This window comes from Rhineura floridana, chromosome 11 (genome assembly GCF_030035675.1).
Source record: "Rhineura floridana isolate rRhiFlo1 chromosome 11, rRhiFlo1.hap2, whole genome shotgun sequence".
Lineage (NCBI taxonomy): Eukaryota > Metazoa > Chordata > Lepidosauria > Squamata > Rhineuridae > Rhineura > Rhineura floridana.
The window spans coordinates 57,218,876-57,231,976 of NC_084490.1; the positions used below are offsets into that span (position 1 = coordinate 57,218,876).

The following is a 13,101-nucleotide window of genomic DNA, read 5'->3' on the forward strand; positions in this document are numbered from 1 at the left end:
TGCGAAAAAGCAAAAAGAATATATGGGTCTTCCCGCTGCGTGTGCGGGCACAAAAAAATCGTGGTTTTTTTATCGGGAAAGAGCGAACAACAGGCAAAGTGAGGACTGTCAGATGACAAACCGAATATGGAAAACATGGATTATCCCTCTCCATTTGGATGAGCCCATAGTCTTTTAGCAGAAGAGGGAGGCAAACAAGAGCCCCAAGGATTAAGTCTGGAACAAATTTGCAGTACCAGGACTCAACTCTGAAATATGTGAAATAATAAAGGATGGCAGTGCCTCTGATCATGTGCAAAGTACTTTTTCTTCACCAATAAGTACTGTACCCAGCCTTGATTAGGAGTAAGTGCTTTCAGGTCCTAAGTCCCAGTGTTCTAAGCAGGCTAGATCCCCAGCTTCATTTTACAAATTAATCACAGCAAGCAATACTTCCCATATCCATCAGCGGGTAGAAAAACTACCACCAAAGTCTAGGGAATGTCATTTTTGGCATGGGCTAACCCATCCACTGTGTAAACTTTGGATATGCTAATAATTCTTCAGCCGTTAAAAGAAGTGATAAAGTGGGCAAGCAGAAACTGGAGCTGAACTTTAAGCTTAGAGCTGTGGCATAACATGACTGGAGGTACTTTTGTCACCTGCATTTCTCTCTCTCTCTCTCTCTCTCTCTCTCTCTCTCACAGACAAAGAGAGACTGTAGGCATTCAGACGAGGGGGGGCAGTGGGGACATGACTGTGTGAGTGTTTTGTAGCCTAGAGCAAAGGTTGTGCATGAGGTCATGTGGTGGTCTCTCTAAGACGGAGGGGGCTCCAGGCAAGAGGTAATTTTCTGAATCAAGGATAGAAGAGTCAACTAGCAGGGGAAATAATTGTATTGATGTGTGAGGAACTTTTAAAACCACATTTAATATTTTATTTTTAAAATATTTTCAAAAGAAAACTGACCATCATTTGCTAACAAAGCATGCTTTATTAATAACAAAATGATCTATATACAAATACAGAAATATGACATGCAGACATTTACAAAAGTCATTTATAGTCTTTGGTAGTCCAGGGGTGGGCTTACCATCTTTACTCCTTTCCCACCAAAAACATAACATTCATCCTTCAGTGATTAAGAAATCCCCATAACACATACAAGGGCGATAGCTTGACTTCGCACCACTAGCCAAATTCACTAGGGAGATTATCTCTTGAGGTGTAAACAATGCTGGTGGGTGTCATGGGTGCACTGGTACTGGCTAAGTGGCTTCTCTTCTCTGTTTCCTCTTTGACTCGTCTACCACAAGGCAGGCTATGGTGGAGAAGATCCATGTGCCTGTTATCTCAGCTGAGGGCACCAAGCTGAATAACTGCTTTTCCTGGCAGTGGACAAAAGTGCAGGTGTCCCTCTCCAGAGGCATATCATGCATGATGAAGAGCCCAGGCAGAATCATGCAGCGGTAGTGTCTGGACAGGACTTCAGGGCAGACGTCCAGGGCTCCACTGAGCAGAATTAGCAGGAGGGGCCCCAAATGCAGCAGGGCTGGCTTACCCCATTTCAAAGTAAGTGAAGTAATACACATCACCATCTAGAGAGTCTTCCTCCCCATTTAGTCCGGAGTCTAAAATTACCGAACTGCACCACTGGAATTGTGTCCTATTGACAGCGTTAGTTGAACCCTGACTGGTATTGGGGGGGGGGGCAGATGGGTTAACTTCACCCTGAATCCAGCTGGGGCATGAGGCCTGCCCGGAATACTTAGATAAGATGGTCACCAAGAACAGTCCTTTGGCCCCTGAGGTCTTGCATTGTAGCTCTTCACCAGCTTAAGTTCATAGAAAACAATTCTAGCCCTCACAGCTATACAGTTTTCTTGTCCTGTTGGGTAAGCAGCTGGGAGACGCAATAGGGAATGAGGGCAACTGCTGCTAAGGGCACAGCGGCACTCTTACAAAAAGAAAGCACGTAGAAGAGCAGTTCCACCTTGGCAGGAGGCTTGAAAGAGTCAAAGATGTGCAGAATGAGGAGGGAAGCACTAATGCAGCCCAGTTGAAAGGTCAGCTGCTTCTCTTGCTTCCCTTTGCAACTTTCCATGTACATCGGGGAATTGAGAGCCAGTCCCAGTCCAAAGAGGACACCCAAGTTGCGCAGGAGGCCAGCAAATGGCGTGGTGTCCAGGTGGACCCACTCTGGATTTTCACACCACCTCTTGGCCTTTTCCAAAGTCCACAGGAGGTCCACACCCAGCATCCTCAGCAGCAGATAGAAACCCAGGGCAAAAGAGAAGAGGGCAAGGGTGGTCCCCACATACTTCCGCAGGCTGGGGTCATAGATGGAGCGTATGCGCTGGAAAAACTCAGCAACCAACATGCCTGGATTGGGAAGAGAAGGCATAGCAGGTCAGGACATTCATATTACCAATTCTTGAAAAATCTCAGGGATTGGGAGCAAGATATCTTGCAATACGGTTTCCAAAATAGCCCTGGTCTTTTGCATGCTAAACAAGATACATACCTAGATTGCAATCACACATAAGCTCCAGAAGACATGCAGAGATATATTCTATTCTACAGGCATCTCACAGCCTCATCAAGACCTCATTTTCACGCCCACTCAAATTTTGTTCCGTGGGGTCTGCATATTAGAATCTGGACTCTGCAGCTGAGATCATGGCATCAAATCCTCCTGTACTCTGTGGCTGCAGTCTTGCAGTACATCTCAGCACAATCATGGCATCAAATCGTGCTGATTGGGAGTAAACTGCATAAGGGCTGCACTGACCTGAGAAGACACCAGTGATGACTTGGTGGGGGAAATGGGCAGCAATGAAGACACGCGAGAGACAGACACAGACTTGGACAGCCCCAAATGTGGCCCACAGCACTGCCTGCAAGGAGCTGCAAAAGAAAACAAGACAGGAGAATAAAGATGAACACAGGCAATCGAGGCAGTCTTTCTTTCCGGGAGGGGATCTCCCAAGCTCACTTGCAAGATCAAAATCCTTTACCCACCTCTGCCACCCACTCTCAGGAGATGTAAGAGTTCTGGAAAACCAGACCGTGGGTTCCTGGGGAATTTTTGCATTAGGTAAGATCCCAGCCTCTGCCTCTCTGAGACAGCAGATTGTTCAGCTGCAACATGAGCCTGGCTTTCTGCTGGCTTCACAACAGAAATGACAGATACGCATCCCCAGCAAATCAAATACTGGCTCTGCAGTCAAGTGTTGTCCCTTCCTACATACTTCAGACAGGCTGCCACTGCCTGATTCATTAAAAAAGAAAAAGGGGAATGTTATTTTAAAGCTAGAAAATTGTTCCAGGGACTGGGAAATGAGTTTCTTGGTGATACCGCAGGGGCCAGCCAATCAGCACAATCATCTGGCTTCTGGTTCAGACCTGCACGAATTTTTCCAAAGCATGATCCTAGACAGGAACAGGCACATTTATACTGATCACACTCTGAGGGTGTTTCCAGTGCAGCCATGCTACACTTTACAATGTTACACCTGCCTTCTCCCAGATCCTAGCAAGGCTTCTTCAATTCTACAGTTGCAACTGACAATTTTAGGGGCAACAACATCTACCCAGACAGGAATCATCTTGCTCTCTCCTGGTATCCCTTTTCCTTATCATCAGCAAACCTCTGGCTGGATGAAAGCATGAACTGCCAAAGTGAAAGGCATTTTTGCCCAAACAGCTGTCTCAACGTCTGTTTAATTAATTAATCAGAGGCTCCCTATGGCCTTCTGAGACTTTTGGGGCCCTGTAGGAGGATGGAAGCTGATTGTCCAAGGTTCCCTCCCTTCAGTAGTCCCTGCTTGTGCATATGATTGGGGCTCAGTGGAGTCGTTTTCCTGCTAAGCCATTCTATACCAAAGCCTCTCCTGGGATAAAACGTAGGACTTTTGATTTTTCCCTTCAACAATGGAAGGATTGCTTAATATCATACTATATACTTAATATCATACTCTGAAAGTAAAAACTTTCCCATCACTATCCCTTGCTCCGAGTGTGCCTTTTATTACTTCTTCATAGGCTTTTATTACACTTACCGGTGTTTCCATGATGGCTGCTTGTTCCCCAGGATGATGGAGAGAATGGCCATAACCATCACATAGTACACACCAGCTGAACCCATTGCATGACCAGAGGGACTCCCTAAAGTGAAAAAGAGACCTCAGATCACTCTCTAGCCCCACATTCAGCCCTGTCTCCTATCCCACCACTGCAGCAGAAACTGCCATCCTTTTCTTTGGCATCTCACCTGGGCCGGTTTCACAAGTAGCAGGGAACTGCTGGATTGCAGGGACTGAGGTGTTATGGTAGAAATTGGTCTCATGTACCCACCAGTAAGGTCTCTGCCCAAACAAGATCCTGTAGAGAAAGGGAATATTAGAGGTACTATGAGTCTATGAGGATTTGCCAAAGGAAATGGGGAAGGGATTTCCTTACGACAGAACGAGCAAGGTCAAAGGCAGAACAAAACCAAATGCCATCCACACAAATTTCTGAGCATGAAGATTCACTTTGTACACAGATAGGTCAGAGAATATCCATATTCTCATGGAGTATTTGGAAGTCTGATGCTAGAAAGAAACAGAATTGAGGGCAGGCCCATTCACATGGCAAATGGATATATGTCCCAGATGCTAGCTTTGAAGGTAACAACAGGCCACACACATACCTCACTGAAGTCAACCAGGAGCAGCTGAGGACCTTTTCCCCCATTACATGGATCCAGAAAAAAAACTTAGTCACCAGGTTGGCGTGGAATTTGCATGGAACAGCAGATGAAAGGGAAAGAGAAAGCAGAAGGGAGATGGAGGGGTGTAGAACCTTGTTCTGCTGAGGCCATCCCGACAGCTGAGTTCACATACTATAAGAGGGTAGCTGGAAAGGGTTGCATGAGCTAGCCATTCCTACATTGGTTGCTGCCAGGGTTCAGACTTGCCAGGAGCCATGCTCTTTGAGCTGAAAGATCATCCTTTTTTTATTTCAAATGTATGGTGACTAGCTGTGGATACTCTTGGTAAGGGAAAGCACCTTGTACTTTGCCCAATAAACAACATTACATGTTCTAGGACTGAGCCCAGATTAAGAAGCCCCAAGTTCAGACGACAAGCTGAAAGTAGACAGGCTACTTACCACTTGAAGACGAGGTTCAACCAGTCACCAATCACAGCCACCCAGATGAGTTTGATCCCCACTGCTTCACAAAGGTGGAACCAGATGGGGAAGAGGACAAAGAACGTGTTTCGAAGGTCAGCAGCAAAAGAAACAAAGAGGAACCAATCCTGGGTTCCCGGGTAGCTTGTTTGGAGGTAGTGTGTGGCTTGGATGCCTGAGTGATGGAGAATGTCCATGCCGGCTTCCATTCTATCAGCAGTCGAGCAACAAGCTATTTTGGTCTGTGCTGAAGTTGTACTGCGCCCTTACACAGCTTTCAATGCCTTTTATCCTCTCCTGTGTGTGGCAGCTTGAGCTTTGGACCCAAAATCACTTTGGTACAAAAACACCTCCTGGTCAAAGGTGCTTCCCCCTACCAGCTTGGGACAAACAAGTTTAGAGAAACTTACGTAAGAGGGACAAAGAAGCCATCCAAAACAGCCTGTTACCCTCATGGCAGGAGTGTTAACTCTTTCCAGTGACACATTCACGCTAACATTAAACCTTCATTCTGTCCCCTAGACAGAGCTTGGAAAAGTTACTTTTTTAAAACTACAACTCCCATCAGCCCCAGCCAGCATGGCCAGTGGATTGGGCTGATGGGAGTTGTAGTTCAAAAAAGTAACTTTTCCAAGCTCTGCCCCTAGATAAAAGGAAGCATCTCTGGGTTAGTCCATGCACCGCTCCCCACTCCAAGTTCTGGGTGAGAGAACCGAAATTGACAGAGCCTTCCATCCCTCTTAGCAGCCATGTGATTCTATACCACCTTTTGAATGTTTAAAAATTGTTATCACCCCATCTCCCAATCTTCTTTTCTTAAGATTACCTTAGGCCTTCCTTTCCCCTGTACATCTGGCATATACAGCTTTAGCTGAGCTGAGATAAGAAACCTGTAACCCCCACCAGATGTTGTTGGACTCCAACTCCCATCAAACCAAGCCAGTGTGATAGTGGCCAGGGGATGATGCCAGTTGTAGTCCAGCAACAGCTGGAGGGGTGCAGGTTCCTTATCCTTGCTTTAGAACATGAGATTTTACCAGTTTATCTGCTCACTCCCTCTCTGCAGAATGCATTCCAAAACTAAGCTCAAGACAGTGTGGCCCAGTATTCTTGAACAAGTAAAGCTGACCTACTAACAACCTGCTGTACTTTGGACAGAGGGCCTCTTCTGGTTCCTGCTTCAGTTGGGCTTTCTTCTGCAACAGCATCCACCTTGTTGGCTCCCATTCAGTTTATCTTAGGCAGCTGCAAATGGCAAAGATAGAATGCTGACTCCAGCCAATTTGAAGCCTGACACTTCATCAATTGATGCATTGCAAAGGGCCAAATCTTGACCCCCTCTGCTGGTATTATCAGCACGAACCACTTGATAAAGGCCATTTAAGAGTTCGGTATTGTAATCACACCAAGTGCATGAACATGCCACACACAAACACTTAACAAAACATATTTTACTTTTTTAATTTGTTTTGTGTGCATGAAGTAGGGGGGAAATATGTTAATTATGAAAATACACTTTTGTCATTGCTGCAAGTGTGCAAGATATGATAAACACACCTCTGCAAGATTCTCGAGTTTGGGGCTCTTCCCACACCACAGGAGCCATTAGCACTGATGGGGCATTACTTTTCTGCAGTCAGATGGTAATAGAATGAAAATTTAATTCCACACAGCACTTATTTTCCAAACAATCCTGAAATGCCCATCATCAGAGCCTTGATTCTAAGTATGCAGAAGTAAGCGCCATTCAGTTCAATTAGACATGAGTGAGTTTAAGATTTCAGTCTTCAATCAGCAAAGGTTTTATCTGTCTGGGCCCCCATGGCTGCTTTTTCATCAAATTAAACGTGGCCAGTTTAAGCATGCCTTTTGTAAAAACGTGAATAACGTGAAGCGTAGTTTGGCCTCTAGTTCCCAGAGAGTGTGGAAAAAGGAAACTCATGTGAAGGAACAAGAAATCATCCAGGTTTAAGTATGAGACAAGGCCAGAGGAGAGTGTGTGTGTTTTAGATCTGCATATTCTTTTCACCTGTTTTGTTTTATTGCTTTCATTGTTTTATTCTGATCATGGCCATTAGCTGCCCTGGAACTACTTGCATTGGAGGGTGGGATATAAATCTGTAGAATAAATACATAAAATAATATTTGGAGCCAAGAGTTAAGTGAGGAAAAGGAAATTAATTTTTTCCATACCCTACACTAACTTTTATGGGCAGAAAACATGCAAATATCTTTCCTCTCCCAGACCCCTTTGCCGGAGAAAATTAACCACCTTTTCCTGTTTACCACTGGTGCAGTTTGTTCTTCTTTTGTTCCTGGAAACCCTGAGCACAATGCAAGCTTTGGCAATGCTGTGAGCAGATAATGCCTCTCCTCCAAATCATGATGATGTCCACACTCTGTGCCATTGGGAAGAGCAGGGTTAATGATTTCTGGTCAGCCAGTGAAAATGTCTAGCTTATCTCCACTCCCCAACGAAAGTCCAGGCTGAGGGCTCTTGACCTGCTGCAATCTGCGCAGGCAGCGGCCATGTCCCTGAAGGCCAGACCACTGCAGACGTGGAACTAGAATTTAGAAGAGTCCAAAATAAATCACTCTCTGACCTCCCCTTTTCTACTCTGCACCTCACGAACAACGGATGTGAGAAGCAGAAATGTTCCTAGAACTCAGAAGACTGAAGGAAACTGTTGCAAACGTTAACCAGGCCTCATATTAAGGCCACACAAGACATGATGCAAGAGATCCTAATCCTATGCTCTTTCCTCAATAAACCCCCTGCCCCCAGTTGCGATTAGCTCCATAGGGAGGAAAGAAGACAGGCACAGATACTGTTCTGTTTCCCCTGCAGCTGATCAAATAACCGTTTAGGGAATGAGGATGCTTTTCATCAGAGAAAAGGCAGGAAAGGAAAGGAGGACTGAACAACGCTATATTTTCCAAGCAGCCAGTAGCTATCGCTAGTTACTAAAACAAAAACTGTGAGAGACCCTAATCACAGCAGATGCTGCTTTTAATTTTTGTGCCTCCCATACCTCATCTAGTTTGGCTCTTAATCCCGGGTTACTCTAGGGGATTTTTGGCATAGTCCACAGGAAATACCTATACAAGCCCCAGAGAAATGAATCAGCATAAAAAAACTGGGTTTGGACCAAACTGAGGAGTGTTTCTCACCAGTTTCACCTACCGTGTAACAGGTGGTTTTGTTTTTGCAATATTTCAGGCCTGACATTAAATTATTTTGGGTGGAAGAGAATTGGAGTGGCCACCATTTTGTTTTCCCCAGAAAGTCCTGTCCTGAGCTATTTTTTGAATTTTGGGAAATTCAGAATCTGCCACCATAAAAAGATAGCTGCCTCTTTTGGCGCTCACTGAGGGGGGGGCAGCATTATAGTGGGCAGTAACTGAACTATCTGCAGAGAAAGACACTTTTAAAGAGAGGGTGAATAGTTCTTACAGCTGTTCATTTTGTTTGAGAGGTGCAGTGCTAAATACCCCTCCAAATAAAAAATTGCAATTGAAGCATGCTTATTAAATATATATATAGTCACAGTGTGTTGTTCCATTTTTTTACATTTGGATTTTTGAAATTTAAGAATGTTGTGCAAACACACACATTCAAAGATGTTTTATTCAAAAGTTCAAAAGGCATTCTATACAATTTGGAGTGGAGTGGGGATGGGGTAGCAGAAATTAACATTACAGGCCTATGCATGTCTAATCAGAAGTAAGCCCCATGGGTTCAGTGGGACTTACTTCTAGAAAGAGGCAAATGTTACTATTTCTGTTTCTCTCAGTTTCTAATTTTTACAGTCTTAAATTAAGTTCTCCACATTTCCACATCAATTTGCAATTTAAAAAGTCCTCATGAAACTTAATCAGCATTTAGTGTGAATTTATCCTAATACACACATTTTTACAAAGCGGTTTTGCCTAATATAATGCATTTGTGTATATCATTTTCACTAATACATGCATTTCCATGTACATATTACCCCAGTATATGCATTTTTGTATGCATTACGTGGCTGGAGAACTGCATTGCAACATTTGGAGAAGTATGGATTTTTAAATAATGGCTATGTTTCAGTTCATGTATTAGTTCAAGAAATGTGGTTTAGATAGGTTCACCTTTAACTGTGAACTGAATCAAATTTCATCCCTATTTATTCCCAAGAAAAAATGCTGATGAATCAGCAAATGATTTGGAGAAACAAAGTTGGGAATAGAGCAATTTTATGAAATCAATCTCCTATAGCCGACAGATATTTCTATCAAACTTTAAAAGGCAGGGAAATTGGGCAGCTATAGTGAATGCACCAGGGGAGCAGGAGACCTCACCTCCTCTCTGAGATATTGTACTGCCCTACAAATGTATCAAAATGCAAACACAATTTGGATTGGTCTTTCACAGTCCCATCCTCTTCCTGTGTAACTTGGAAGAATTTGGGGACATGTGCCTCTGAGCATATGGGCTGGAGTAGGCAGGGGAGGAGGAAGACCGAAGAGGGGAGGGAAGAAGGGAAGGGAGAGGAGAGGGGAGGGGAGGGGAAGGAGAGAGGAGGAAAGAGAGGAGAGAGGGGGAAGGGAAAGGCAGGTCTGATCATTTGCATGCTTGTTGAGTTCAATGGGATTTACTCCTGTATAATCATGCTTAGGATAGGTGAAACTGACCTGGGGAAGGGGCAGGGGGAGGAGGGGGAAGAAGGAGAAAAGGGGAGGAAGGGGGAAGGGAGGAGATTGGGTGGGTGGGCACTGGGCAGAGGGAAAGTTGCTTTCCTTTCCAAAAGGAAAACATTGTGAACACTATCATTGTTTTTCAGGGTTCCCCCCATCTTTTCATTCTACAGCAGGCACTTATAGTCTCCCACCCAAATGTAAAGCTGTCACTGGCCACATACACACCAAAGCCTTTATTTCACTTTAGACACTTTAGACAGTCATGGTTTCTCCCAAAGAATCCTGGGAAGAGTAGTTTGTGAAGGGTGCTGAGAGTTGGTAGGAGATGCCCAATTCCCCTAGCAGAGTTACAATCCCCAGAAAAGGGGCTGACTGTTAAACCTCTCTGGCCACTGGAGCTCTGTCAGGGAATTAGGAGTTTCTTAACAACTCTCAGCACCCTTCACAAACTACACTTCCTAGGATTCTTTGGGTGAAGCCATGACTGTCTAAAGTGGAAAAAAATGTCTGGCAAGGTTTTGGCCCCCTCATTAACCAAGCAAACAGCTGTGAGTCTGGCTTTTAGAACACTGACAGTTGGTTCTTACTGAGCATGCCCACACTTATAATTGACTCCAATGCTAAATTTCTTAAATTAATTAAAAATCAGCCAGGCATTTTTTTTAACCTTTAAACTGCAAATGTTGAAGATCAGAGTATGGGGCAAGGTCAGTAACAAGATTACAGGAACTGTGTGAACATGGGTGATTTTTAATTAATTTCAACAAATTATGAGACCACTGACAGAAAAAAGTCCAACAGGTGTCTGGATTTTTTTTCTTGTGTTTTACATTTTGAACTCTATATTCTCTCTGAGTGTTTTGTGTATTGCCATGAAAACCTAGAGGGTTGTTCAGCAAGCATTTCTGAGTTCAGGGCTATATGCTATGTAAGGTTTTGTTTTGAAATTAGTTTATGAGAAGCAGCAGGTCAGGGTATTTTCAATTTAACATTACAGAATGCGAAAACTCTCGTGGCTGTATAATAAAATGGAGATGTCAATATTATTTGTAAAGAAAGATCTGATTTCATGTTTATTCAAGAGAGATGCTGATAGGATCTTCAAACCATTGCAGTCTGGAGACCATTTTGCAGCTCCTGGCTCCTTACAAAAATTGCATTGGCGAAATTTGTCTGGTTTCCTCCTGTTTTATTTTCCTGTGGATTAGAGCACATTTAGTTTTTGGTACACCTACCAGTATGCAAAAGGAGCCTGCACCCAACTGGGTAGCTCTCCCCCCCCCCCAACAGCTCCGTCTGCAGTCCTCATGAGTTTATGGCTGCCATAAGGCTGGTATGTGGAGGACGAGGCCAAGAAGGCAGCCTCTGTGTTGAGACAAGCTGGTAAAATGACATGATTGGGTTATTTATACAGTTTCTATCCTAGGAAACAGGGATGCAAAAAGCCACATGCTGCATCATGCTCAGCTCTTCTCTTTGGCCAACCTTTGTCCTACTAACACCACCAGCCAGATTGCAGCAACAGAGGCGAATGTTCCCTGGTTTTTCCCAGGGCCCCTGTGTTTATCATCCAGCTTCATCACGCCATCCAACATCATAGCCCAACTTCATTTGCATATATTACGTAAATAAGCAATCTGAAAGCAAGGAGGGTATGCATGAAGGAAAAAGGACAGAGAGGGAAACGGCACTGCAAAGTTTGGCAGCCACAAGCCCCACTTCCATTGCTCAGCATTCAGACCAAATGGCTTTGCACCCGAGCGCAGCAGACTCTGAGGGCCATGCTACATGCGACACTAAACACATCGCTGTGAAGCATATTTGTTTGTTTTTACTTAATGGTAGATGCAAGGGGGGATTTTCATTGAATGACAGCACATAGGAAGGGGAGGTTTAACCCTTCTTACCCCAGCCATGAGCCTGATGAAAATCCCCACCAATGTTACAACCCTGATGTGCTTCCAAGTGACACATTTAGCATTATGTGTAGTTTGGCCCTGAGGCTTCAAGAAGCCCAAGAATCATTTTTTCACCAAAGAGAGCCAGACTGCATGCTGCACAGGATACCTTCCAATCTATGTTTCTTTTCCTAAAAGCAGCAGTGAAGGGATGGTAAACCAGTAATTGGCGCCTAAGTGAGAAGCTTAATAGTTCCAGCCGTGGATCTCCCTTCATACCGTCTAAAATCAGCAGTGTGTGTTACTGGGGGAGTAGAAGGGTGTTGCTTTGGATCGAGGTTATGATAAAGCAGAGGCAGGGTTTAATACAGGGGTAACCAACATGGTGCCCTCCAGATCTTGTTGGATTACAGCTCTCATGAACTGTATGGGAGAAGGGCCATAGCTTAGCAGAGCATCTGCTTTGCATGCAGAAGGTCCTAGGTTCAGTCCCCAGCATCTCCAGCTAGGGCTGGGAAAGTCCCCTGTCTGAAGCCCTGAAGAGCTGCTGCCAGTCAGTGTGGACAATACTGAGCTAGATGAACCAGTGGTCTGACTCTGTATGAGACTTCCTATATTCCCCAGCCAGACTGGCCAATGGTCAGGAATTATAGAAGATGTAATCTAATAACACCTGGAGGGCTCAATTTCAGCTACACCAGGTTTAATGCCACCCTTTCTCCCATGCTGATTCCCCAGCGCAAATCTCTCCCACCAAAACTGCTATTCACTGTGGAAGGGAAAGTATTCTATACTTGTATGTTTAGACAGGTAATAGCAGCTTGCTGTCAGGGTGGGGAAGGACATTTGTAATGGGGAAATCAATAAGGTGAACAAGTTAACCCCTCCCCCAGTGGCATGGCCCCAATCCAAAGTAGCTCTTCCACTGTGGCTGATTTTAGAGGGGGGGAAATACATTAGGAGATCTACTAACGGGTATCCTAGGTAACGTGTAGTTTGGTCCTGTGTGTTTGTGTGTGTGTGTGTGTGAATTTTCTATAGTGACAAAAGTCTACGTGATGCCCTGGCCCATAAACAGCATGTGGAGGCTGGTTGTGGTTACTGAATCTTAAGCAGCACGTATGCTGCACGTGCTCAGTGGCGCTCATCCACTTGATTAGGACTTTAGATATTCCCTGGCAGAGGCTTAGCACTGAGAACGAACTCCGTGATAACAGCAAGCTTTAATTAAACATTGACGGTGATATAATAGCAATGACATCTGGCTGTGTATAATCAAGGCAGCATGTATTGCACAACATGTTCACAAGTCAAGAAATTGGTGCTATGCACCAAACAACATCACAAATTTCACTGAAACAAGCAAAACAAA

At 44.4% G+C, this 13,101-nt stretch overlaps 1 protein-coding gene across 1 annotated transcript; it reads right to left on the reverse strand.

Moving 5' to 3' along the window:
- Window positions 1-890: 890 nt before the first annotated feature.
- Window positions 891-5,426, reverse strand: LOC133366645 (glucose-6-phosphatase catalytic subunit 1-like). Its single transcript, XM_061589971.1, has 5 exons — window positions 5,134-5,426; window positions 4,253-4,362; window positions 4,041-4,146; window positions 2,771-2,886; window positions 891-2,361 (listed from the first exon to the last, which is right to left on the reverse strand). The coding sequence occupies exons 1-5, from the start codon at window positions 5,361-5,363 to the stop codon at window positions 1,850-1,852; spliced, it is 1,074 nt and encodes a 357-aa protein (XP_061445955.1). The 5' UTR covers window positions 5,364-5,426; the 3' UTR covers window positions 891-1,849.
- Between the last annotated feature and the right edge of the window lie 7,675 nt (window positions 5,427-13,101).